Below are 27,769 nucleotides of genomic sequence, written 5' to 3'. Positions count from 1 at the left end.
TGGCGTAGCCATGATTTTCGCTACGCCAGCTATCACACGATATCGTACCTGCGACGGGGGCGGGGACTATCGCGTGCGACATCGCAGCATCGGCTTGCGATGTCGCAACGTGCAAAGCCGCCCTTACAGTTAGTTGTCAAATTCAGTTTTTTTCTAGTATAATTTAGTAAAATGCTGATGGGAGAAGGACAGTATAATAGGATATTACTAATACAATGTAAAGTATGTTGCTAATGTATGTAAAGCGCTGTGGAATTATTAGCACTATATAAGTGAGTAAATATTACATTATTTATGCGTCATACACCAAAAATCTTTCATCTGGCCTCTAATTTAGAATATAACAACAGACCAGAAGCCTGGGTAGGAGAACCCCATTACATGACCTGTCAAATAAGGCTACTTTCACACATCAGTTTTTTGCCATCAGGCACAATCCGGTAGAAAAACTGATGCGACAGATTCGTCGAAAAAATTTATCCGTCACATCAGTTTTTTCCATCGATTTCTTCCGTTTTTCAACGGATTCGTTGTGATACTGAGCATGCTCAGTTTAAAAAAACGCAATCTGTCGTTGGATTCCGTCATATGACGGATGGCGCTGAATCCGGCGCCCATAGGCTTCCATTATACAACATGCCGGATGGCGCCAAATCTGACGTGATCCGTTTTTTTGCTGTTGTCAAAAAACGTTCCATGCTGCGTCCTTACCGGCAGCCGGACGAAGAAATTTCGTTGGATCCGGCGGACGCCGCATGCAACGCAAAGACATCCGGCACAATCCGGCACTAATACAAGTCAATGGGGAATAACGCGTATCCAGCACCGGATCCCTTTTTTCAGCTTTTCACAGGATTATGCCTGACGGCATAAAATGGATGTGTGAAAGTAGCCTTACCTGTCAAATAATAAAACGCTATTAACCTGCAGATATGGGGTTAATCTGCAGGTTAATAGCATTCTGAATCTGCCTGCCGCATGCACAGAGAGCCCTGCTGCTGGAATCTTTACTCCTCCTGGCGGCCTCCGGCTTTCAGTCAAAGAGGAACGGCTGGCGAGATTTCAGTTACCGCTTTCTGCATAGTGAGCAACTGCTGTAACCACCCTAGCACTGATCGACAGCCGCCTGTTTTATTTGCAATGGTATAAAACACACAAACTGGTTTTCAGCCAGACCTGTAGCCTTTGCCAGGCAGTTATGTTAGCAGAGGTCTGTCAATTTAAACATGGCGGTTAAAACACCTTCTTGGAATCAGGGGCGAAGTATACAAAAGATAAAATAGATACATGAATATACAGAGAGATAACTAGAAACAATTATAATAGACTTATTTGGGATTCACAATAAGATAAAAATAATGGTGCAGTGATCAGTACAATTACACATTCATTTTCGTATTTATTACAAAATATTTGTGGAGAAAAATTAACATACAGTTTTCGAAGTTCCTTCTTATAGGCTGAACTTATGAGTTCCTTTTTTAGTTGGTTGTACGATGGATAAAACTGTTCAGTGAATTTTAGACCGAAAAGCTATGGAAGATGGGAAGTGTCAGTTTTGAGTAATTGGTCATTACATGGCATATTAAGTTGGCGTATAACAATAATATTATTTAATGAATATGAACAAACATTTGTAATTGTACTGGTAATTGCTATAATAATTATTTTATTCTTTTCATGAATCCCATAGAAGTCTAATATACTGGTGATATATAGTGATGCTTGCTATCATTGTAAATCCTGCCCTGTTTTTACCACCAATTTTTAACATTTAAATGGTCAGGTCATTCCTAGCATACACTATACACTTGCAGACGAAGGCTCCGGGTCAGAGACAAAAATTTGTTTGTGTTTTATACCAATGAATCGCCAGTCCAAAATCAGACATGCTGAATATTTCTCTTCCCCCGAAATCATCTTTCGAGACCCCCAGCCACATTAAACAGTGGGCCAGACTAACCGATATCATTGATACTCTAATGTGTGTGGGGACCTTAAAGCTTTACTAGATGTAAGAAAATATATTTGCATGATTACCCAAAAATCCAGAATCATCTGAAAATTTAGCCCCTATGACGCTAATAGGATAGGATATGTAAAAAATACAACACTGGCTTATAATATTACACTTTTTCTAATAATCCAGAAACTCTGATGGTCTGGCACAACACTAGAAGAGAATCTGAAATCTCTGATTGACAGCTCTGTGTACACTGTATATGGGCAGAAAGCTGCCAATCAATGGTGTGGACAGGGTTACACAGAGCACAGCATTCAGAGAACTACTAGATCTGCTGAAGACAAAAAACGGATTTTTGTGTACTCACCGTAAAATCGTATTCTCTTAGCCATCATTGGGGGACACATGACCATGGGTATTATGCTGCCTATCCATAGGAGGACACTAAGTAGATGCAAAAGCTTAGCTCCTCCTTTGCAGTATACACCCCCTGGCCGGGCCAGGCAAGCTCAGTTTTAGTACACAAGCAGTAGGAGAAACAAATAGTAAAAACTTCTCAACAGAGGAACATGGGAAAAAAAGAGTCATAACCAAATAAGGTACTGAGAGAACCAAGGCCCAACAGGGCAACAGAGTGGGTGCTGTGTACCCCAAAGATGGCTAAGAGAAAACGATTTTACGGTGAGTACACAAAAATCCGTTTTTCTCTGACGCCTCATTGGGGGACACAGGACCATGGGACGTCCTAAAGCAGTCCATGGGTGGGAAACATAAAAGAAGACAACACAACAAAAGGACTAGGAACCAGTCCCAGACAGCCTGGAGCGCCTACTGAGAGAGGTGCTCTACTGCCGTTTGCAGAATTTTCCTACCCAGATTTGCCTCAGTTGAAGCCTGGGTATGGACTCTGTAATGCTTTGAAAACGTATGTAGGCTAGACCAGGTCGCAGCCTTACACACCTGTTCCACTGAAGCCTGATGCCGAATGGCCCACGAAGCGCCAACTGCTCGCGTGGAATGAGCCCGCAGCCCACTAGGAATGGGCTTGAGTTGCAAGCGGTAGACTTCCTGGATCGCAGAGCGAATCCAGTGAGCCAGCGTCACCTTTGAAGCTGCCTGTCCCTTATTAGGCCCCTCAGGAATGATGAACAAAGAGTCCGTTTTCCTAAAGGGGGCTGTCCTGGATATGTAATATCTGAGAGCTCTGACGAGGTCAAACGAATGCAGAGACCTTTCCACCCTATGAACTGGGTGTGGACAAAAGGAAGGCAGGACAATGTCCTCGTTCAAATGAAACGGGGTAAGAACCTTTGGAAGGAAATCCGGGAGAGGGCACAGAACCACCTTGTCCTGGTGAAAGATCAGAAAAGGCTCGCGGCAAGAGAGTGCTGCTAGCTCCGAAACCCGTCTGATGGACGTAATTGCCACTAAGAATGTTACCTTCCAGGACAGAAGAGCAAGGGAGGATTCCTTGAGAGGTTCAAAGGGAGACCTCTGGAGACCGTCCAGAACGAGGTTGAGGTCCCATGGTTCCAGCGGCCGTTTGTACGGGGAAACTAGATGGCAAACGCCCTGGAGGAAGGTCTTGACTTGCGGTTTTTGAGCCAGGCGGCATTGGTAGAAGATTGAGAGTGCTGAGACCTGCCCTTTAAGGGAACTGAGAGCCAACCCCGCTCGCAAGCCAGACTGTAGAAAGTCGAGAATTCTGGGGATGGCCAGAGGCATAGGCTGGACGTTAGTTTCCCTGCACCATGAAAGGAAGATTTTCCACGTACGGTGGTAAATGCGGGATGAAGCAGGCTTTCGGGCGCTGATCATGGTGGCAATAACCGCGGGGGAGAATCCCGCTCTTGTTAATATCCAGGTCTCAATGGCCATGCGTCAGCTTCAGGGCTCTGGAGTTCTAATGGGAAATGGGCCCTTGGGTCAGCAAGTCTGGGATGTCTGGAAGGCGCCACGGTGCGTCTGTGAGTGCTATCAGTATCACCACGACTCCCTCTGCCTTGATCTTCCTGATTACCCGCGGCAGCAGGGGTAGAGGTGGAAATATGTAAGGCAGGCGGAAGTGGTGCCAGGAGCAGACTAGAGCATCCGCGCCGATTGACTGCGGGTCGCGTGACCTGGCTATGAACGCGGGTACCTTTGCATTCAACCTTGAGGCCATTAGGTCCACGTCTGGTGTGCCCCAGCGAGTGCAGATGTGTAGAAACACATCTGGGTGGAGGGACCATTCTCCGGCAGCCAGGCCTTGGTGACTCAGAAAGTCTGCTGCCCAGTTCTCTACCCCCGGTATGTGTACCACTGATATCACTGATCCCGTCGATTCGGCCCAGCTGAGGATCTTGTGGGCCTCGAGATAAGCCGCTTTGCTGCGGGTGCCCCCCTGCCGATTGATATAGGCTACAGCTGTCGCATTGTCCGATTGGACTTGAATCTGACGACACGCTAGCAGAGGGCTGATCGCTCTGAGCGCGTGGAAGATCGCGCGGAGTTCCAGGATGTTGATCGGGAGGAAAGACTCCTGGGGCGTCCAACGTCCTTGAGCAGTGTGGTGCCGGTACACTGCTCCCCAGCCTAGGAGGCTGGTGTCCGTGGTCAGGACCAGCCAGTTCACTGGGAGAAAAGATCTCCCCTTCGATAGGGATGAGGACCGAAGCCACCAGAGGAGTGCGTACCTGATTGAAGGCGTCAGGTGAAGATGTCTGTCCAGGGAGAAGGGGCTCTTGTCCCAGGCCACTAGAAGGGCTAGCTGCAGTGGGCGGAGGTGCAGTTGAGCAAATGGTACGGCTTCCATAGCCGCTACCATCCTGCCGAGCACTTTCATGCTGAATCGAATGGAGTGAGACGGAGAACGTAGAAGGCAGCGTACCGCTCGTTGAAGAGCGAACGCCTTGTCCTGAGGGAGAAGGATCAAGCCCCGACGGGTGTCCAGGGACATGCCCAGGAAGGTGATGGATCGTGATGGGATCGGGGATGATTTGTCCAGATTCACTAGCCACCCTAAGCGGGATAGGGTGTCCACAGTGATTTGTACGCTGGTTGAGCAGTCGCGGAAGGAGGGGGCCTTGATGAGGAGGTCGTCCAAGTAAAGGAGAACGACCACTCCCCTGGCATGAAGGACGCTCATGGCGGCCGCCATGACTTTGGTGAAGACCCATGGTGCGGTGGCAAGGCCGAAGGGTAGAGCTACGAATTGAAAGTGGGAGTCCTGAATTGCGAAGCGGAGGAACTTTTGGTGATCTGGGGCGATGGGTATGTGCAGGTACGCGTCCTTGATGTCTATGGAGGCGAGGAATTCCCCTTCGACCATGGATGCAATAATGGACCTTAGGGACTCCATTCTGAATCTCTGTACGTGCACATGTTTGTTTAGGTGTTTGAGGTCCAGGATGGGTCGAACTGACCCATCCTTTTTGGGGACCACAAAGAGGTTGGAAAAAAAACCCTGAACTTCTCGTCGTCTGGGACAGGTATTATCACTCCTGCTGTTTGGAGCGAGTGGATTGCTGAGAAAAAGAGAATTTTGTTTACTTACCGTAAATTCTTTTTCTTATAGTTCCGACATGGGAGACCCAGACCATGGGTGTATAGCTTCTGCCTCCGGAGGACACACAAAGTACTACACCAAAAGTGTAGCTCCTCCCTCCGGGCATATACACCCCCTGGATGACAAATCCAACCAGTTTAGTGCAAAAGCTGAAGGAGGACATCCACCCATAAGTAGAGATAGAGTAAAACCCGGAATAACCGGAACCTCTGTCTACAACAACAGCCGGTGAAAACACACGGAACAAGAACTGCCAACAGGCAACAGGGAGGGTGCTGGGTCTCCCATGTCGGAACTATAAGAAAAAGAATTTACGGTAAGTAAACAAAATTCTCTTTTTCTTCATCGTTCCTTATGGGAGACCCAGACCATGGGACGTCTCAAAGCAGTCCATGGGTGGGAAATAAACAGAAACTGAGAAGTAGGCAAAACCTAACTTCACAAATGGGCGACAGCCGCCTGAAGGATGCGTCTGCCCAAGCTCGCATCTGCCGAAGCATGAGCATGCACTTGGTAGTGCTTCGAAAAGGTGTGCAGACTAGACCAAGTGGCAGCCTGACAAACCTGCTGAGCCGTAGCCTGGTGCCTGAAAGCCCAAGAGGCACCGACAGCTCTGGTCGAGTGCGCCTTAATCCCCGGCGGGGGAGGCACCTGAGAACATTGGTAGGCATCGGATATGGCCGACCTAATCCAACGAGCCAGAGTCGGTTTAGAAGCCGAGAGACCCTTGGCTGACCTGTGGTTAGCACAAAAAGAGAGGTGCACCGCCTGAGAGCGGCGGTGCGTGACACATAGATCCGGAGCGCTCGCACCAGATCTAAAGTATGCAACGCTTTCTCAAAGCGATGCACAGGGGCCGAACAAAGGGAAGGCAATGAAATGTCCTGGTTAAGGTGGAAAGGAGACACCACCTTAGGGAGAAAGTCCGGAGTCGGACGGAGAACCACCTTGTCTTGGTGAAAAACCAAAAAGGGTGATTCCGAAGAGAGCGCAGCCAAATCAGAGACTCTCCTGAGAGAAGTTATGGCCACCAGAAAGACCACTTTCTGTGAAAGTCGAAACAAAGAAACCTCCCTAAGAGGCTCAAAGGGGGGTTTCTGTAAGGCCGTGAGGACCAGATTAAGGTCCCAGGGATCCAAAGGTCGCCGGTAAGGAGGAATGATGTGAGATGCGCCCTGCATGAAGGTGCGCACCTGAGCCAGTCGGGCGATACGCCGCTGGAACAACACTGACAGAGCCGAGACCTGTCCCTTGAGGGAATTGAGGGATAGTCCTAGCTGCAGACCGGACTGTAGAAAGGACAGGATGGTCGGCAAGGAAAACGGCCAAGGAGCATGGCCGGAAGAGCGACACCAGGACAGGAAAATTCTCCAAGTCCTGTGGTAAATCCTGGCCGAGGAAGATTTCCGAGCCTGAGTCATAGTGGAGATGACCTCGGAAGGAATGCCTGAAGCCGTCAGGATCCAGGACTCAAGAGCCACGCCGTCAATCTGAGAGCCGCAGAATTCTGGCGGAAAAACGGACCTTGAGAGAGAAGGTCTGGGCGGTCCGGGAGATGCCACGGCACCTCTCCGGACAGACGGAGCAGGTCTGGATACCAAGCTCGCCTGGGCCAGTCTGGAGCAATGAGGATGACCCGACGGCCCTCCATTCTGATCTTGCGCAGGACTCTGGGCAATCCTGAACCAGCGCGTCCGCTGCCAAGGCCTGAGGATCGTGGGAGCGAGCCACGTAAACCGGGACCTTGTTGTTGTGCCGGGATGCCATTAGATCCACTTCCGGAGTGCCCCACTTGCGGCAGATTGACCGGAACACTATCGGATGCAGAGCCCACTCGCCGCTGTCCACGGTTTGGCGGCTGAGATAATCTGCCTCCCAGTTTTCTATGCCTGGAATGTGGACTGCGGATATGGTGGACTTGGAGTCCTCCGTCCACTGAAGGATGCGTTGAACCTCCAGCATCGCCAGGCGGCTGCGAGTCCCGCCCTGGTGATTGATGTAGGCAACTGCTGTCGCATTGTCCGACTGGACTCGAATGTGCTTGCCCGCCAACAGATGATGAAAGGCTACGAGAGCTAGGAGCACAGCTCTGATCTCCAGCACATTGATCGAGAGGGCTGATTCGGACGGAGTCCAAGTGCCCTGTGCTCGGTGGTGGAGAAATACTGCTCCCCAGCCGGAGAGACTGGCGTCCGTGGTGAGGATCACCCAGGACGGAGACAGGAAGGAGCGTCCCTGAGACAGAGAGAGAGGCCGAAGCCACCACTGAAGTGAGCTCCTGGTCTGTGGCGACAGAGCCACTAGCCTGTGCAAGGAAGAGGTCCGCTTGTTCCACAAGCGGAGAATGTCCAGCTGCAGAGGACGCAGATGGAACTGGGCAAAGGGAACCGCTTCCATTGACGCCACCATCTGACCCAGCACCTGCATGAGGTGCCTGATGGAATGACGGCGGGGCTTCAATAGAGAACGCACCGCCAGATGAAGGGACTGCTGTTTGACTAAGGGCAGCTTCACAAGTGCCGGCAGAGTCTCGAATTGCATCCCTAGGTACGTAAGTTTCTGGGTCGGGGTCAGAGTGGACTTGGGCAGATTGACAAGCCACCCGAATTGAACAAGCGTGGCGAGAGTGAACGAGGGGCCGTGGCTAACCCGAAGGGGAGAGCCACGAATTGGAAATGTTCCTCTCCGATTGCAAAACGAAGCCAACGCTGGTGTGAAACTGCAATTGGCACATGCAGATAGGCATCTCTGATGTCGATGGATGCTAGAAAATCTCCTTGGGTCATTGAGGCAATGACCGATCGCAGAGATTCCATGCGAAAGTGCCGCACCTGAACATGCTTGTTGAGAAGCTTGAGATCCAGGATGGGCCGGAAGGAACCGTCCTTCTTGGGGACTAGGAAGAGGTTTGAGTAGAAACCTCTGAACCGTTCCCGGGCGGGAACCGGAACAATTACTCCGTTGGCCTGCAAGGATGCCACGGCCTGAGAGAAGGCGGCGGCTTTGGAGCAGGGGGGAGTGGACAGAAAAAATCTGTTTGGCGGGCTGGAACAAAAATTCTATCCTGTAGCCGTGGGAGATGATATCCCGCACCCACTGATCAGAGACGTGTTGAAACCACACGTCGCCAAAGTGGGAGAGCCTGCCACCGACCAAGGACGTTGCTGGCTCAGCCAGATAGTCAAGAGGAGGCTGCCTTAGTGGCAGCGGCTCCTCCGTTCTTTTGAGGACGCGGCTTCGCGCGCCAGCTGGGTTTTCGATCCTTGCCTGAGTTAGTGGACGAGGCTGAGGGCTTAGAGGATGACCAGTTAGAGGAACGAAAGGAACGAAACCTCGACTGGTTCCTGCCCTGGACAGGTTTCCTGGTTTTAGTTTGCGGCAAGGAAGTACTCTTCCCGCCAGTAGCTTCCTTAATAATTTCATCCAGTTGTTCACCGAACAGCCGGGACCCAGCAAAGGGGAGCCCAGCAAGGTACTTCTTGGAAGAAGCGTCTGCTTTCCACTCTCGAAGCCACAAGATCCTGCGGATCGCGAGGGAATTAGCGGAAGCCACCGCCGTGCGGTGAGAAGCCTCCAGAATGGCAGACATGGCATAGGATGAAAAAGCCGAAGCCTGGGAAGTTAAGGCAACCATTTCGGGCATAGAGTCCCTGGCGAGGGAATGTATCTCCGCCAGAGAAGCAGAGACTGCCTTAAGAGCCCACACTGCTGCAAAAGACGGGGAGAACGAGGCCCCTGCCGCCTCATATACAGATTTGGCCAGAAGGTCAACCTGGCGGTCAGTGGGATCCTTAAGTGAGGTGCCATCGGCCACCGATACAACTGTCCGGGCTGAGATTCTAGACACCGGAGGATCTACCTTTGGTGAATGAGCCCACTCCTTGACCACCTCAGGTGGAAAGGGAAAACGGTCATCAGAACTACGCTTTGGGAAGCGTTTGTCAGGACAGGCCCTGGGCTTGGTCACAGTGGCCTGAAAACTGGAGTGGTTAAAAAACATACTCCTTGCTCTCTTAGGTGAGGTAAACTGGTGTTTTTCTACCAGAGAAGCTTGTTCCTCTGACACTGGTGGATTGAGGTCCAGTACGGAATTAATGGACGCAATCAAGTCACTAACATCCGCATCACCCTCAGATAGATCAATGGGGTACATAGAGGTAGCGTCCGAGCCCACAGTAAAGGCATCCTCCTCGCCCTGTAATTCAGCTCGGGAATCAGAGCCGTGGGACGAGGAAGGAGAAGAGTCCCTGCGTCTCCGTTTAGGAGGACGGGGTCCGGGAACAGATAAAAAATCCTCTGTGAGCTCTGCAGAGCGAGTCGGAGCAGCAGAGGCGCCCTGAGAAGGGGGCTGATGCATGGTCAGCAGAGTCCGGGACAGCTGTCCCATGGAGTCAGCAAAGGACTGGGAGATAGCTTTAGAGAACGATGCTACCCAAGCCGGGGGTTCAGCCACCGGGGCTGGAGCAGCCGGAGGGACCCCTGGGGAGGCTCCAGGCTGAGACACCACCATGTTAGAGCACGCATCACAATGTGGATAGGTGCTCGGTTCAGGCAGTATGAGCCGACATGCAGTGCATATAGAGTAAAGCCTTGCAGCCTTGCTCCTAGTGAGAGACATGCTGCTGAGGTGGAGGCTCTGCAGTAAAGAATACACTCCGTCAGAATGACCCCCAGAGAGTGTATAATAAAGTCCACAACCAGAGGTTGTGGCTTACCAGACCGCTTTTGTGTGCCCTCCGGTTCCACAGCTTGGACCCCCAGACAGATGCAGTAGCTGCAGCAGCCAGCGCCGATCAGTGTGTTAACGCTGATAAAATGGCGCCGGAGTGAGGAGGGGGGGCGGGGTTAGGTCCAAGAGCGGGAACCGGAGGGCCAAGGGGATATACATGGGAGGGAAACATCTCCTCAGAGAGGAGTGTCCTCCCCTCTGCTGAACGGCCGGTGGGCGGCGCCGCACTGTTCCCCTGCATGACTGACATGCAGGGGCACTGAAAACGAAACTAGGCCGCATCTGAAGCCGGGGCCTAGATTTTCACATGCGGCCAACGAGCAGGCACCCTCGGCGCGGTTCTCAGGAAAAAACCAGAGAACCGGCCGGAAATCACAGCACAGTGACATAACACACTCTCCCCACAATAAATGTACAAGGGACCCCTGAATAACGTCTCAATACTTAGCTTATGAGACACAGGGCCAGGTCCCTGGGGGGTGAGCGCTCCGTCCGGCAGAATCCTGAAAGGGCTGCGGATGGAGATCGGTCTCCTGCAAAGCAGTGAGAACCGTGATGGCTCCCACTTCAAGCCAGAGCCTCAGGGGATGGTGAAGGAGCGCGGCATGTGAAGGCTCCAGCCTTGTAAAATCAACCTTAACAGCACCGCCGACACAGTGGGGTGAGAAGGGACATGCCGGGAGTCCAGATTGGACCCGCTTTTCTTCCAAATCTTTGAAATCAAAAATCAAAAATCAGAGGAGAATGCATGTGTGTGTGACCTCCTGAACACAAAGCATTGAACTGGTTGGATTTGTCATCCAGGGGGTGTATATGCCCGGAGGGAGGAGCTACACTTTTGGTGTAGTACTTTGTGTGTCCTCCGGAGGCAGAAGCTATACACCCATGGTCTGGGTCTCCCATAAGGAACGATGAAGAAAAAAGCTTTGCGTCGTTTTCGAGTCTTTGGGGGGTTTGAGAGAAAAAACCGACTTGGGGGTCGGGTCCGAAATTCTATGTGGTAACCGGAAGACACAAGGTCTCGCACCCATTTGTCGTCTGAGGCGGCAGCCCAGATGTGTTGAAAGAGCCGCAGTCGACCTCCTACAATGAGTGTGTCTTCCGGGGCGCCGAAGGAGTCATGAGGGGGGAAAACGTCGTGGCCGAGTCTCCCTAGTCCTGGACTGTTTCGGTCTAGGCTGCCATGACGAAGTGGGTTTTGGGGAGAGCTGAGAAGGTCTGTCCCTGCGTAGTCCGCAGCTGGTGGCGGGGACAGCACGGGATGTCGACCAACCAAATGAGATCCGAAAGGAGCGGAACGAGGACTGTGGACGTCTGGTGAAGGACATCCTGGACTTCAGCTGGGGGAGGGAGGTACTCTTTCCTCCCGTGGCGTCAGAAATGAGCTTGTCCAGACGTTCGCCAAACAATCGGTCCGGAAAAAAAGGAAGGCCCATGAGAGACTTCTTGGAGGCAGAGTCCGCTCGCCATTGTCGGAGCCAGAGAGCTCTACGGATGGCTATGGTATTTGGAGCGGCAAACGCTGCGCAGGTAGCAGCGTCCATGGAGGCCTGGATGAGGTACTCCGCCGCAGCGGCAATTTGAGCTGTTACCTCTGTGAAGGTCTGAGTGAACTGGGATTCCTCAAGCGAAGTGTTAAGGGATTCTGCCCAGAGCGAGATCGCCTTTGTGACCCACACAGAGGCAAAGGAGGGCGAGAGGGAGGAACCCGCAGCCTCAAAAGCAGAGCGGGCGAGGTGCTCCACCTGTCTGTCTGTCGGGTCCTTAATGGAAGAACCATCGGGTAAAGACAGGAGTGTCTTTGTGGTAAGGCGGGAGACCGGGGGATCGACCGAGGGCGGATCGGCCCAGCTCTAGGGGCAGGTGAGGCAAAAGGGTACCGGGACTCCATGAGTTTTCGGTTACCGAAGCGCCTGTCAGGCTTCTCCCATTGCTTTGTGAGGATATCCTGAAACTCTGGGTGATCAGCGAAAACCTTTTGGAGTTTCCTTGCCCTCTTAAAGGAGACCGCATGGTCAGTGGTAGTGGATGGGGGATCCTCCACATGCAGTTTGGTTGATTGCTGCTATAAGGGAGTTTATTGCAGTTTGATCCTCTGGGGAGGCTGAAACCAAGGAATCCTCCTGGTACAAACAGCATTCTCCCTCCTCCAGCTCTTCAGAAGCCGTGGAGCGTGTGGGAGAGCCTGCCCTGTGTGCTCCCGAGGGAGAGCCCACTGGAGACACCCGGCCGTGTGCCCTTTTCCTGATCCCTGCAACCGGTGAAGCGTGTGCCCGGATTACCTCAGAAGGATCCTCCATAGGGGTATCCTCAGGCTGCGTTTCGTCCAGGGACCCAGAAGGATGTGGAGGACGACATTGCATAGCCAGAACCAGGTACAGGTACTGTGACAGTTTTTCCATGGATTGGGACAGAAACTGTGCCCATTCCGGTGGGCTGGGGGCCCTAGGCTCTAGGCCGGTGGTAGCAGGGGGGTCTTGGGGGGCTATAGGGGCACAGTACTCACAGAGAGAAGAGGTGTGTTTACGTGGTAGCTCAGTGGCAGGCAGTGCAGGCTGAGTAATAGACTATGTGGGCCTTAGTACTCTTAGTGCCCTTAGATTTCTGCATGTTCCTAATAGGAGTATGCCAGGAGGGGGAGCAATGCTCAGCAGAGCTACAAGTGAAGCAAGCACCTCACCAGAATCAGCCGATGGCCCTGTCCTCAGGAAGGCTTAAGTTCTATGAAGATCTTGCACGCTTCCCTGGGGGGCGGGGCTTATCGCGGCCGCGGGGGCGGGGCTTCGCGCTAAAAGAGCGGGAAGATGAGTCAGTGTGCCCCCCCCCCCATGCTGTGGGTAGTAAAAAACGGCGGGAAGGGAGCTTCTGAGTTTTCCTCCCTCTCCCTACAGTCTGCACACAGCCTGTCAGTGGTGGTTATCAGCCGGCTTTTGCTGGAGCAAATAAACAGAACAGATAATACACAGCGTGAGTCCCTGAGCTCTGGGTCCTCCCCCTGCCACCGGGAAATTATCTGCAAGACTTTCTGCAAACAGCAGAACTTCCCCCTCCTCCAGCCAGCAAGTTAGAGAAAGTTAACACTGTGTGTGCAGGATCCTTGCTCCTTGCACATAATAAATACTGTAAATGTCCTGGGAGGCTTCCCTGCAGCATCCTTTCTCCCTTTGTCTGGGAAACCAGTCAGGGGGGATCTCACCTTAAAACACTGCTTTCCATGCAGTGAAAATAGCAGGGCCAGATTGCTGTGTCGGTGTCATATTCAACTCAGAGCCTGCAGAGAGGGGCTGAGGAATCAGTGCCATCTTCATCTCAGAGCCTGCGGAGAGGGGCTGAGGAATTGGTGCCATCTTCATCTCAGAGCCTGCAGAGAGGGGCTGAGGAATTGGGCTATAGGGCACAGGCCTCTACCCTGGGCTTTGAAAAATCGGTGTCTGTGGAACCCGTCGTCCAGCCCAGGATCCAGCGTCGCAGGAGGGGGTACGTGTAGGCAACGCTTCACGTTCCCGCCCGTTGACGGTAGTGGGAGATCGGTCCCAAAAGGAAACCGTCACCCTCAAAAAATAACAAACCTTGAAAGGAAGTGCCTCCTACAGACACTAAGCTAAAACTGAGCTTGCCTGGCCCGGCCAGGGGGTCTATACTGCAGAGGAGAAGCTATGCTTTTGCATCTACTTAGTGTCCTCCTAAGGATAGGCAGCATAACACCCATGGTCCTGTGTCCCCCAATGAGGCGTCAGAGAAACAAAAATGTATCAAAATGACAGCAAGCAGCCCAGTAAGTGATATCACTGGAATCAGGGTCTCTGCCCCTATTATATCATGTTGCTATTAGTTGAAATAGCAAAACCGTAGTGACATTTCTTCTAGGCCTCATTCACACATTATTATTTTTGATCAGTATTAGATCAGTATCTGTATTCCAAAACCAGGAGTGCCTCCAAAACACAGAACGAGGGTCAGTCTTTCAGTTATAGTTTTTCTATGTAAGTCCCACTCCTGGCTTTGGCATAGAAAGACTGATGCAAAAAGAGCAGCATGTACCCACAGTCTCCTGTCCCCCCCAATGAAGCGATAGAGAAATACTGAGGTGTGAATTAGACCTTAGGGAGTAAAAGTGCCACATAGTGCACTTACCTGTTTGTGAGAAGCTTCTCGTACATTGAGAATTTTTCCTCTGAGAGGGAACACACCATATCTGTCACGACCGATAACGCCCAATCCAGACACAGCCAGAGATTTGGCTGAGTCTCCTTCAGTCAGAATGAGAGTGCAGTCCAAGGAATGTTTACCACCTAAAAAAGCGGCAGTATTAAATGTGAAGTCACTACCTTTAGGTAACTTATCGGTGTTTCCTTGCACGGATTTATTTAGCTCTGCTGTATTACTACAGAGCCAAGGCATAACGTCTACATTCACATCTTAACAGCACAGTCTATTCAGAGTATTGAGGCCATCTTAGTAGAGGCATATGCTATATATCTGGGAAACTGTCACCTACTCATCGGTGGGGTGGTCAGGTCCGATGGGCATCGCTGGCTTTGATCCGGCGCTTCTTCTCTTCTTGCGTTTGCTGTTCTACTTTTTCCTTTGCTTGGATCACATGTCCTATGTCATCCACACAGAGTCCTCCATTGCACGCCTGCACACGCACTTCTCTGTCCTGCGGAGGGTAGATCAAACTATTGTCGTAGCATGTGTTCTTTGACCTTTCCCCCCACCTGTGCACTACAATACATTGCTCTGCCTGCAGCAGGGCAGAGAGAAGTGCGTGTGCAGGAGTGCAATGGAGGACTCTGTGTGGATGACGTAGGACATGTCATCCGTATGGAGCACGGAAGGAGGACGGTGATTGCAATCAGAGAGGAGGCATTGGGTCAACTCTAGTGATGACCATCGGGCCAGACTTCCCCGCAGGTGAGTAGGTGACAGGTTCCCTAGTGCCAACCAACCAGTGACCAAAAAAAGTTAATTGGTGTATATAAAAAATGGACCATGTGCTTTATGAGCCCGTTATGTGATTAATATTTAATCTTCAGACAGCCCTCTGGGAAAAAAAATCTCCATGAGGTCAATAACCATATACTCAATTAGAATAATTTATTTAAAAAAAAAAAAAGCTTGTGTGGATCTATTGTGAGTTCATTCTTGGTATTGCGCCCCCCCTTTCATAGATTCATACATGGCTTGAAATCATCAGTGTGGCAATTTCACTATACAAGGAAATGGCACATGTACAATTTTCTTTTGTAAATGTTATATATTGTAGAAATCTTCCAAAAGCATGTACAAAAGGGTGTCATATTCACCAACATGTCCATGAGTGCAGCTGGTGAGTGTGAACAGAAATGCATGCCAGTCAGTGGAATAGGGCGCACAGCAGCATGAGGACCGTGTTACAGTTTGGGGTTCATACCCTTTCTCAAGCATGAGTCCTGCTATATACAGTGCCTACAAGTAGTATTCAACCCCCTGCAGATTTAGCAGGTTTGATAAGATGCAAATAAGTTAGAGCCTGCAAACTTCAAACAAGAGCAGGATTTATTAACAGATGCATAAATCTTACAAACCAACAAGTTATGTTGCTCAGTTAAATTTTAATACATTTTCAACATAAAAGTGTGGGTCAATTATTATTCAACCCCTAGGTTTAATATTTTGTGGAATAACCCTCGTTTGCAATTACAGCTAATAATCGTCTTTTATAAGACCTGATCAGGCCGGCACAGGTCGCTGGAGTTATCTTGGCCCAGTCCTCCATGCAGATCTTCTCCAAGCTATCTAGGTTCTTTGGGTGTCTCATGTGGACTTTAATCTTGAGCTCCTTCCACAAGTTTTCAATTGGGTTAAGGTCAGGAGACTGACTAGGCCACTGCAACACCTTGATTTTTTCCCTCTTGAACCAGGCCTTGGTTTTCTTGGCTGTGTGCTTTGGGTCGTTGTCTTGTTGGAAGATGAAATGACGACCCATCTTAAGATCCTTGATGGAGGAGCGGAGGTTCTTGGCCAAAATCTCCAGGTAGGCCGTGCTATCCATCTTCCCATGGATGCGGACCAGATGGCCAGGCCCCTTGGCTGAGAAACAGCCCCACAGCATGATGCTGCCACCACCATGCTTGACTGTAGGGATGGTATTCTTGGGGTCGTATGCAGTGCCATCCAGTCTCCAAACGTCACGTGTGTGGTTGGCACCAAAGATCTCGATCTTGGTCTCATCAGACAAGAGAACCTTGAACCAGTCTGTCTCAGAGTCCTCCAAGTGATCATGAGCAAACTGTAGACGAGCCTTGACATGACGCGTTGAAAGTAAAGGTACCTTACGGGCTCGTCTGGAACGGAGACCATTGCGGTGGAGTACGTTACTTATGGTATTGACTGAAGCCAAGGTCCCCACTGCCATGAGATCTTCCCGGAGCTCCTTCGTTGTTGTCCTTGGGTTAGCCTTGACTCTTCGGACAAGCCTGGCCTCGGCACGGGTGGAAACTTTCAAAGGCTGTCCAGGCCGTGGAAGGCTAACAGTAGTTCCATAAGCCTTCCACTTCCGGATGATGCTCCCAACAGTGGAGACAGGTAGGCCCAACTCCTTGGAAAGGGTTTTGTACCCCTTGCCAGCCTTGTGACCCTCCACGATCTTGTCTCTGATGGCCTTGGAATGCTCCTTTGTCTTTCCCATGTTGACCAAGTATGAGTGCTGTTCACAAGTTTGGGGAGGGTCTTAATTAGTCAGAAAAGGCTGGAAAAAGAGATAATTAATCCAAACATGTGAAGCTCATTGTTCTTTGTGCCTGAAATACTTCTTAATACTTTAGGGGAACCAAACAGAATTCTTGTGGTTTGAGGGGTTGAATAATAAATGACCCTCTGAATAAACTTTTCACAATTTAAAAAAAAAAATAAAAAAAGAAATAACATTCTTTTTTGCTGCAGTGCATTTCACACTTCCAGGCTGATCTACAGTCCAAATGTCACAATGCCAAGTTAATTCCGAATGTGTAAACCTGCTAAATCTGCAGGGGGTTGAATACTACTTGTAGGCACTGTACATTACTATGGACTGTTGGGAATACTGGTGAATATGACACTTTATTGTTTGTGTTTTTTGAAGAATTCTGCAATGTATACTATTTATAAAAAAAACAACTCATTGTGCTATTACCATATATACTGAAATTGCCATGAACGGGAATGCTGGCCATGCATTTACATGCTTCATCAGTGTTTAACTGTCCAAGCAAAGTGAATGTGATTTCATGAAAACTCATCCCCACCGTATGTCTTAAGATAATATTGAACTGTGAGTTTTTGGAGCGGTTTAATAGGCTTCTATAGAGAGCCTGGAAAACCGCATGTAAATGAGAAAATAAAAAGGCAGTTGTGTTTTTTAAATGCAGATTTTTTTTGTGCTATAAAAAAGCATTAATAACTTTGCACCAAAAATCCAACATCCAGAGAAGATCGTTATTTCATAGTTTGGTGTGGGTACCTGCAAAAAATATGGAAATGAAAAGCAGCAGAAAACCCCCAGTATTTACACTACATGTGAACACGTCTATAAAGGGAACCTGTCATATCAACAAAGAGGTTTAATCTGAAGGTTAATAGAGTTCCAATACTGTCTAGCCAACTGAAAGCGCAGCTACTGAGAAAAAATAAACTTTATTTCTCCTGGTAGCCACTGCCTTTCAGTCATATAGGAGTGCAGTCAGCACTCAGAGCATTGTTAGCGGTGGATGTAAGCACACCTGACACTTGATTGACAGCTAACAATGCACAGATGTGTTGCAGTGCGAACTTTCAGTCGAAGTGCCGGGGTGCGCGTCAAGCTGCCTCTTAGTATTACGCTATTGTCCTGCAGGTTAGCACTGTATCTACCGGTTAATAGCATTTGGGGATATAACGGTTCCCTTTAAACTTCCTTTATGTGTGATATCATACTTTGGAAATGGTCTCAGGGTTTCATACACGACTTACCCGCATCGTTTGCATCATCCAGTTTGGGAATGCCTTTAATTTTGCTGTGCTTCACAGAAGAACACTTCTTATTTAGTTGTGTTTGTGCCTTAAATTTGACCCAATTTAGAATACTCTCCACAATGCCACAATTTGAAGCCTGAGCAAATGAGGCGGAAAAAAAAAATTAGACAAAAAAAATAACAAAAAACTAAAAATTGCAAAACATACTTTGATAGAGAGGAAAAGAAGGGAATTTTGTTTACTTACCGTAAATTCCTTTTCTTCTAGCTCCTATTGGGAGACCCAGACAATTGGGTGTATAGCTTCTGCCTCCGGAGGCCACACAAAGTATTACACTTTAAAAAGTGTAACCCCTCCCCTCTGCCTATACACCCTCCCGTGCATCACGGGCTCCTCAGTTTTGGTGCAAAAGCAGGAAGGAGGAAACTTATAAATTGGTCCAAGGTAAATTCAATCCGAAGGATGTTCGGAGAACTGAAAACCATGAACCAAAAGAACAATTCAACATGAACAACATGTGTACACAAAAGAACAACCAGCCCGAAGGGAACAGGGGCGGGTGCTGGGTCTCCCAATAGGAGCTAGAAGAAAAGGAATTTACGGTAAGTAAACAAAATTCCCTTCTTCTTTGTCGCTCCATTGGGAGACCCAGACAACTGGGACGTCCAAAAGCAGTCCCTGGGTGGGTAAAAGAATACCTCGATAAAAAGAGCCGAAAACGGCCCCCTCTTACAGGTGGGCAACCGCCGCCTGAAGGACTCGCCTACCAAGACTGGCGTCTGCCGAAGCATAGGTATGCACCTGATAGTGTTTCGTGAAAGTGTGCAGACTAGACCAGGTAGCTGCCTGACACACCTGCTGAGCCGTAGCCTGGTGCCGCAATTCCCAGGACGCACCCACGGCTCTGGTAGAATGGGCTTTCAGCCCTGAAGGAATCGGAAGCCCAGAAGAACGGTAGGCTTCAAGAATCGATTCCTTGATCCACCGAGCCAAGGTTGACTTGGAATCCTGCGAACCCTTACGCTGGCCAGCGACAAGGACAAAGAGCGCATCTGAACGGCGCAGGGGTGCCGTGCGAGACACGTAGAACCGGAGTGCCCTCACTAGATCTAATGAGTGCAAATCCTTTTCACATTTGTGAACTGGATTAGGGCAAAATGAAGGTAAGGAGATATCCTGATTGAGATGAAAAGGGGATACCACCTTAGGGAGAAATTCCGGGACAGGACGCAGAACCACCTTATCCTGGTGAAAAACCAGGAAGGGGGCTTTGCATGACAGCGCTGCAAGCTCCGACACTCTTCGGAGTGATGTAACTGCCACTAGAAATGCCACCTTCTGCGAAAGACGTGATAAAGAAACATCCCGCAGCGGCTCGAAAGGTGGTTTCTGAAGAGCCGTTAGCACCCTGTTAAGGTCCCAGGGTTCCATCGGACGCTTGTATGGTGGGACTATGTGGCAAACTCCCTGCAGGAACGTGCGGACCTGCGGAAGCCTGGCCAGGCGCTTTTGAAAAAATACGGAGAGCGCCGATACTTGTCCCTTGAGAGAGCAGAGTGACAAACCCTTGTCCATTTCGGATTGAAGGACTGAAAGAAAAGTGGGTAAGGCAAACGGCCAGGGAGAAAAACCATTATCAGAGCACCAGGATAAGAAGATCCGCCAAGATCTGTAATAGATCTTGGCGGACGTTGGTTTCCTGGCCTGTCTCATAGTGGCAATGAATCCTGAGATAATCCTGAAGACGCTAGGAGCCAGGACTCAATGGCCACACAGTCAGGTTGAGGGCCACAGAATTCAGATGGAAAAACGGCCCTTGTGACAGCAAGTCTGGGCGGTCTGGAAGCGCCCACGGTTGACCCACCGTGATATGCCACAGATCCGGGTACCACGATCGCCTCGGCCAATCTGGAGCGACGAGAATGGCGCGACGACAGTCGGACCTGATCTTGCGTAACACTCTGGGCAGCATCGCCAGAGGAGGAAACACATAAGGCAGTCGAAACTGCGACCAATCCTGAACTAATGCGTCCGCCGCCAGAGCTCTGTGATCCTGAGACCGTGCCATGAAGGCCGGGACCTTGTTGTTGTGTCGTGACGCCATGAGATAGACGTCCGGCGTTCCCCAGCGACGACAGATCTCTCGAAACACGTCTGGGTGAAGAGACCATTCCCCCGCGTCCATGCCCTGACGACTGAGAAAATCTGCTTCCCAGTTTTCTACGCCCGGGATGTACACTGCGGAGATCGTGGAGGCTGTGGCTTCCACCCACTGCAGAATCCGAGAATGCATGAGTGGATGTGTGCCTCCTTCCACACAAAGCATAAAACTGAGGAGCCCGTGATGCACGGGAGGGTGTATAGGCAGAGGGGAGGGGTTACACTTTTAAGTGTAATACTTTGTGTGGCCTCCGGAGGCAGAAGCTATACACCCAATTGTCTGGGTCTCCCAATGGAGCGACAAAGAAAAATCCACATGTAATGATGGGCATACCCAGTTTTAGTCTTTCACTGTGTGATGCTTGTGGGCAGTTTATTTATTCCCCCCCATACCTCCCTTGTTGGAGGCTTTTTACGCTACATGATTAGAACATACAATCGGTTATTTTAGGTCAGCTGCATTGTGTAAAGTCTAAGGTAGTCTTAAATCCATCGGTCACATCATCAATTTTAGGTTAAAAGGTGATCCGGGACTTTTTTTTTTTCAATATGGGGCCAAGCACTTACCGGCAGGTAGTAGTCAAGTACCTCCTGTTTTGCTCTGCGACAAAATCTTTCACCTCAAAGCAGTCAGTTTTGCTCCTGCCATCGATTCTCCAGCTTCCAGTGTCGTCATCAACAGAGCAGCTCTTTCTCTTCTGCTCTGTTGATGACGTCATGCTGAGGGACAGTGGGCTTCCTGCGGCATAACTGCAGGGAGCTGGCTGTCAACCAGCATTATTCCGTCAGTAACTCCTTGTCGACAGAGCAGAGCGGAAGAGAAGGTACTGCTCTGTTGACGTCAGGTCAAAGGAAGCAGAAGAATCGCCATCCTAGCAGGGAGAGATCATCGCAGGGCAGAAAAGGCAGATAGATAGAAATAACCTGAGGGTAAGTTCTCAGCCACAAATAGGGAAGGTGGGGGAAGGAGTCCTGGATATTCCTTTAATATGGCTTTATTTTCCTCCATGCTTTACACTGAAGCACTGCCTGAATAGATTAGCTTCTGTATATTTGCTCACATCCACAAATAAATCGCAGGATGTCAGCAGAAGAGTAGCTGATTTCCATTACAGCAAGGATGGCATGATTACAGTGCCAAAACGGTCAGATATGCCGATTTAAGCCTCATTCAGATTTTTCGCATATGAGAAAAACAGACTGAGTGTTATTAGTGGTTTTCATTAGAGTTTCATCAGTTTTTCTTTACTGAGAAAAAAAAAGTTTCTTCCCCTTTTCCTATCAGTCAGTCAAAGACAGACAGGACACAGATATAAAGCTAGAAAAAGAAGAGGTGATAGGGTATTACCAGATAAAGAGGAGTAATATATAAAAGTATATACACTCATCTAGTGTGGTTATGAAAGTCACAGCCACTGCAAAGCATGAGATAATGGCGTCTGCCGCAGCACCACGTGGAAGAGTTTTCGAATAGGAGAGGAGAAGGGGTTAACGCCGCGCATCAGCCAAATGAAAAACGCAGAGTTGTTGATAAATTAATATGTTTTTTATTCCATAGGTCTACGCGTTTTGTTTTGTTGATATTCTGGTCCTGAGGAAGATGTTTCTACCTCGAAACGCGTAGACCTATGGAATTAAAAAGATATTAATTTATCAACAACACTACATTTTTCATTTGGCTGATGCGCGGCGTTAACCCCTTCTCCTCTCCTATTCGAACAGACAGGACACAGATGGCAGACGAGTGCTATCTGACTTTTTTTCACAAACGCATAGACTTTCATTGCAGAGTTTGAGCAGGCACTCAGATCAATATCAGACATGTCTCTGCTATTATGTATGGATCACTCTGCCCACAATAAATCATGGACATGTGAACAGCCCCAGAGTGTCAAAAGGTATAAATGCTATCCATGAAAAAAACAGATGTGTGACTGAGCCCTTAATGAAGGTATTTATTTAGATCTGCTTTACGGTTAGGAAGATGAGAAGAGCCAGCAAAGACAATTCGGTTACCAGAACACTTACAGCTTTAGCAAACTTCTCAGAGAGCTGGCACTTTGAGCCAAAACTTTTTGGCTGCAGGGTCATGTTCTCCTTTGTCTGGGAGTCAAATGAAGGGTTCTCAATCAAACAATTGATAAAAACCCAAACGTGATTCTTCACCTGAAAGAAACAAAACACCCAAATAGATAATTGTGACTGGCAACAAAATCAGAGCTGTGCATCACTAACGCAACTCTCACCAGATCCTTTACTTACTATACAAAAAAAATAGATTTTCATTTGTGCTAATTTTTGGTTTCGACAATTTTAGGTGTACCTCTGAAAAAAACTCCACCGCCTGATCTGACCTGTGGAGACCCCACTGCAGATTGCTGTGGCATGTGCATGACGCTTGGTGGGCCACAAAACGTTGCCTGTGCAGCTGTATGTTCACGCTTGCAGACGCATCCCTTCATGCCTCACAGGCAGGAGAGTTTGCACAGAGGTACTTTATATGCATTTATTGTAGTTTCTTATATGAGAGTATCTTCAGCGCTAATAGCAATATATAGATGAAATAGTCCATAAAAGAGAACTGCACCGTACCTGGAATGGCTTCACAGAAACTCCAGCTTTGTTCTTTTTCTTCACAACTTCAATGAGTTTAGATACTATCTGATCCACTACATAATCAACATGTCTACCACCCTATGAGAAGAATGAATGGAATTAATCACACAAGTTAAAAAATTGTATACACCAAAATCAGAGGACATCGTTGCACACATAGTTAAATGTACGTATTTAGACCACTGGCTTGTAAATGCCTAATAACCCACAAGAGGGAACAAATCCCCAAAAAAACATTTACAGCATTGTCAGGTGATGCAAACGTGCTACAATAGCTAATACCAAAGCACAGGTAAGTCTCCAGCCACATTACCCAACAGGACTATGAGCCCAAGCATTCGGTACTTCAAAGTCCACCAAGGCAAGGCATGGCTTCAGAAGAAGGCCTGGAAAAAGCCAGCAGCGGCCATCAGTCACCCGACTTGTAGCCCATAGAAAGTGTCTGGTGCGATTTGAAGTCAGTTGCAGTGCACATACCCAAGAACAATAGTGAGCTGGTGGCCATTGTCCTGGAGGACTAGGCTACAATCTATGACATGTAATCTAAGATAGGAGTGTATAAAGTGGCCATCCACCTCCTTACCTTTGTGGTAGCTATACTATTTACAAAACTGATCTGCTGAAAGCCTTTTTCACTCAATGTGAGGCACACATCCCACCGCTCGTTTGCAACTTCATGGATTACTTTCAGGGCTACACCCGTCTCATCCAGTTTCTCCTTTACGTAAAGATCTACGTAACTGCGGAATCCATGTACCTTTGAAAGAGTAAGAATTAATAGGCTGCAGTATCACGCCTAAGAGGCTCCCAGTCTGAGGTCATTGCACCCAACTTACAGGAAGTTTCTTCCCATTCAGCAGCACTCGAACACCTTTGCAAGACCCGGCAATGTCATAAGCTCTTCTTGTTAAGAGAGCCACTGTATCCTTATCTAACTTCTCCATGTTGAATTTGGATAAATCTGGCTGGAATGTGATACATGTGTAGTCATCGCCATCAAAATGCTTGATCTTCGGGTCTGAAGTCTTCTGCATATTGTTCATCCAGATCTGGGAAAAAACAGAAATCAGTTATAGCGTGCAGTGATTCTTATTAATAGAAGACATATACCATAATGAAGACTCTAGCAAATACACCAAATATGAAGGACTCTATGCACAAGAGCAAAGTCTGACAAACCTGCCAGATTCAGTGGTAATGGACTTCACCAAACAACAAATGTCAAGAAAAGAAGGATTGGCCATCTTCGATTTCAACATACCCAATTATTACTTTGCACGGGAGATAAACCACAAGCATATTCCTTCTCAAGGAGAACACATGCATGCTCAAATAAACTGAGCATGTATGTTTATAAGGAAGTCTGAAAAGATAACTGTGGAGACGAGACACACGAGTCCTGTCCATAGGGCTTACAGTCAATAAGTTCTACACTATATACATATTCTATATAGTACAGAGAACTATAGATATTTTAGTGAGCTGTTACTAAACCAAATATCAAAATAGTTTAGAAAATGAAAACACTGGATTAAGGTGTTTTCTGAGCCAAAAACATATGTCCAAATGCTTTATTAGGGCATACAGCGGTCACAGAACAGGGCATCCATTAGGGATTGTACTGTGTTTGAAAATGAAAAACCACAATAAGGATATATGCACATGGCGTCTTTTAGACACCGCTGCATCCACCAGGTTTAATGAGGCAAAGCAACGTCAGGAAAAAGATGGTGGTCGCTTCCCTAAAGTGGCTTCGCCAGCTTCATTTCGGACGCTGCTGGCGTCTTTTACTTTGTATTTTCAAGAATGGGCTGGTCTCTTTGAACCACTGCAGGAGTTCTGAATCCTGAGACAGTAAAAAGAAGTGACGGAAGACAGAACATGTACAGTGCAGTCATTCATTGCTGAGCATGATGTTCAATTTATGGGACACTTTTGCGGCGCCATGTGCATATAGCCTTTATACGAAGTTTGCAGAACAGAAAACATTTTAAGGAGTTTTCACTCAGTTTCTACTTGAAAAATTCAGTGTGCACATAGCACAGAGCTTACTCTGCTGGACCCAAGAAAGTTACTTGGATGGCTCTTCAATTATACCATTAGGCTGCTTAAATCTTCCCATAATAATTTGCAAAGGCTAAGAGTCAGAAGATCTGGTTTCTTGTTAAGGGTCTATCTTCATAACTGACTCAGCAGGAAAACTTATCAGAATACTCCACATATCCTAGTATACTGTGTCATCCTCATAGGTTTCCCCATAGACTCTCAGTCAGAGGTCTCTCACCTAACCAAATCAGTTCTCCTGTTTTGCACCGAGGATGGGCAACACCACAAAAGATATGTCTGCAAATAAGAGTTTTTGGTTTGGCTTTTTATCCTTTTGTGTGGCAATATTGATTTTTAAGATTGTTGCATCCAGTAGATGGCGCCAGAGATCAAGTTTTCTTCCGTTTGATGAGGTTACTTACATAATACATTTCCCAGAGGAGCATTGCATGGCCTATAAGTCTCCTTACACTGAAATGTCACTCTCCAAAAGGTGAACCAGTTACGCTTTGTCTTGATATCAGGGAATGACTTTTTTATATTCCATAGCAAACAAGCTTCGGACTTGCTAAATACATATCAGACTACATACCTGTTTAAAGCTGTGTTTGTATTCTTTGCAGGCTGTTTCCACTGTGAATTTTGTACTGAATATATTGCAAAGTTTAGCACCATAACCATTACGGCCACCTGCAAAAATAAAAATAAAGACGTTTTCTACTTTGTTCTTGAAAATAAGCACTAATGTCCATACAAAAGACCTGCTTACGACAGATGAATACAAAGGTATAAGAAAACGATATTCATGGAATTGAGATATTGCCATAGACAAGCACTCCGGTGTTGTTTTGCCATTTAAACAAATTAACTTGCCTGTGACTTTTTTCTCCTCATCATCATAGTTGCTGGAAGTCAACAACTGGCCAAATATCAGAGCGGGGACATACACCTTCTCTACCTTATGCTCCACCACTGGAATTCCTTTCCCATTGTTCCAAATACTAATGATGTTTGAGTCACTGTGAACAAATAAGGTTTTAAAAAAACATTCACTTATGTTTAGAAGCAGTGTCAAGTGGCCAAACACATGACACTGCTAATTATATATATATATATATATATATATATATATATATATATATATATATACATACACACACACACACACACACACACACACACATTCATATGAAAAAGTTTGGGCACTCCTAACAGAACAGAAAATGTGCAATCCGCATTTAAACAAAATTTGACCGATGCAAAAGTATGGGCACCTCAACATAAAAGTGACATTAATATTTTGTAGATCCTCCTTTTGCAAAAATAACAGCCTCTAGTCACTTCCTGTAGCTTTTAATGAGTTCCTGGATCCTGGATGAAGGTATATTTGACCATTCCTGTTTACAAAACAATTCCAGTTCAGTTAAGTTTGATGGTCGCTGAGCATGGACAGCACGCTTCAAATCATCCCACAGATGTTCAATGATATTCAGGTCTGGGGACTGGGATGGCCATTCCAGAACATAGTAATTGTTCCTCTGCATGAATGCCTGAGTAGATTTGGAGCGGTGTTTTGGATCATTGTCTTGCTGAAATATCCATCCCCTGTGTAACTTCAACTTCATCACTGATTCTTGTACATTATTGTCAAGAATCTGCTGATACTGAGTTGAATCCATGCGACCCTCAACTTTAACAAGATTCCCGGTGCCGGCATTGGCCACACAGCCCCAAAGCATGATGGAACCTCCACCAAATTTTACTGTGGGTAGCAAGTGCTTTTCTTGGAATGCCGTGTTTTTTTGCCTCCATGCATAACGCCTTTTTGTATGACCAAACAACTCAATCTTTGTTTCATCAGTCCACAGGACCTTCTTCCAAAATGTAACTGGCTTGTCCAAATGTGCTTTTGCATACCTCAGGCGACTCTGTTTGTGGCGTGCTTGCAGAAACGGCTTCTTTTGCATCACTCTCCCATACAGCTTCTCTTTGTGCAAAGTGCGCTGTATTGTTGTCCGATGCACAGTGACACCATCTGCAGCAAGATGATGCTGCAGGTATTTGGATTGTCCTTGACTGTTCTCACCATTCTTCTTCTCTGCCTTTCTGATATTTTTCTTGGCCTGCCACTTCTGGGCTTAACACGAACTGTACCTGTGTTCTTCCATTTCCTTACTGTGTTCCTCACAGTGGAAACTGACAGTTTAAATCTCTAAGACAATTTTTTGTATCCTTCCCCTGAACAACTATGTTGAATAATTTTTGTTTTCAGATAATTTCAGAGTTGTTTTGAGGAGCCCATGATGCCACTCTTCATAGGAGATTCAAATAAGAGAACAACTTGCAAGTGGCCACCTTAAATACCTTTTCTCATGATTGCATATACCTGCCTATGAAGTTCAAAGCTCAATGAGGTTAAAAAAACAATTTAGTGCTTAAGTAAGTCAGTAAAAAGTAGTTAGGAGTGTTCAAATCAAGAAATTGATTAGGGTGCCCATACTTTTGCACCAGTCAAATTTTGTTTAAATGTGGATTGCACATTTTCTGTTAGTAAAATAAACCTCATTTCAATTCAGAAATATTACTCAATCCATCAGTTATTAGATGTATGAAACTGAAATAGCTGTTGCAAAAACCCAAATTGTTATAAAAAAAAAAAAGGTTAACATTAATAGGGGTGCCCAAACTGACTGTACGTATATATTCACAACATACAAGGACAACTAAACTCTTATCA

The 27,769-nt window shown here is 47.7% G+C and overlaps 1 protein-coding gene across 1 annotated transcript in view; it reads right to left on the bottom strand.

The window, feature by feature from the left end:
• TOP2B (DNA topoisomerase II beta) overlaps positions 1–27,769 on the bottom strand; it is a 163,833-nt gene that overhangs the window by 97,045 nt on the left and 39,019 nt on the right. Inside the window, exons 5-12 of the mRNA XM_075315280.1 lie at positions 25,906–26,051; positions 25,625–25,722; positions 23,823–24,035; positions 23,570–23,743; positions 22,963–23,064; positions 22,399–22,536; positions 18,208–18,346; positions 14,374–14,531 (exon numbers count right to left, since the gene is read on the bottom strand). Of these exons, the coding sequence (XP_075171395.1) occupies positions 14,374–14,531; positions 18,208–18,346; positions 22,399–22,536; positions 22,963–23,064; positions 23,570–23,743; positions 23,823–24,035; positions 25,625–25,722; positions 25,906–26,051 (1,168 nt within the window). The remainder of the gene's footprint in view (positions 1–14,373; positions 14,532–18,207; positions 18,347–22,398; positions 22,537–22,962; positions 23,065–23,569; positions 23,744–23,822; positions 24,036–25,624; positions 25,723–25,905; positions 26,052–27,769) is intronic.

This window comes from Anomaloglossus baeobatrachus, chromosome 6, assembly GCF_048569485.1.
Source record: "Anomaloglossus baeobatrachus isolate aAnoBae1 chromosome 6, aAnoBae1.hap1, whole genome shotgun sequence".
In the NCBI taxonomy this organism is placed as follows: domain Eukaryota; kingdom Metazoa; phylum Chordata; class Amphibia; order Anura; family Aromobatidae; genus Anomaloglossus; species Anomaloglossus baeobatrachus.
This window is presented reverse-complemented; position numbering and strand designations above follow the sequence as displayed.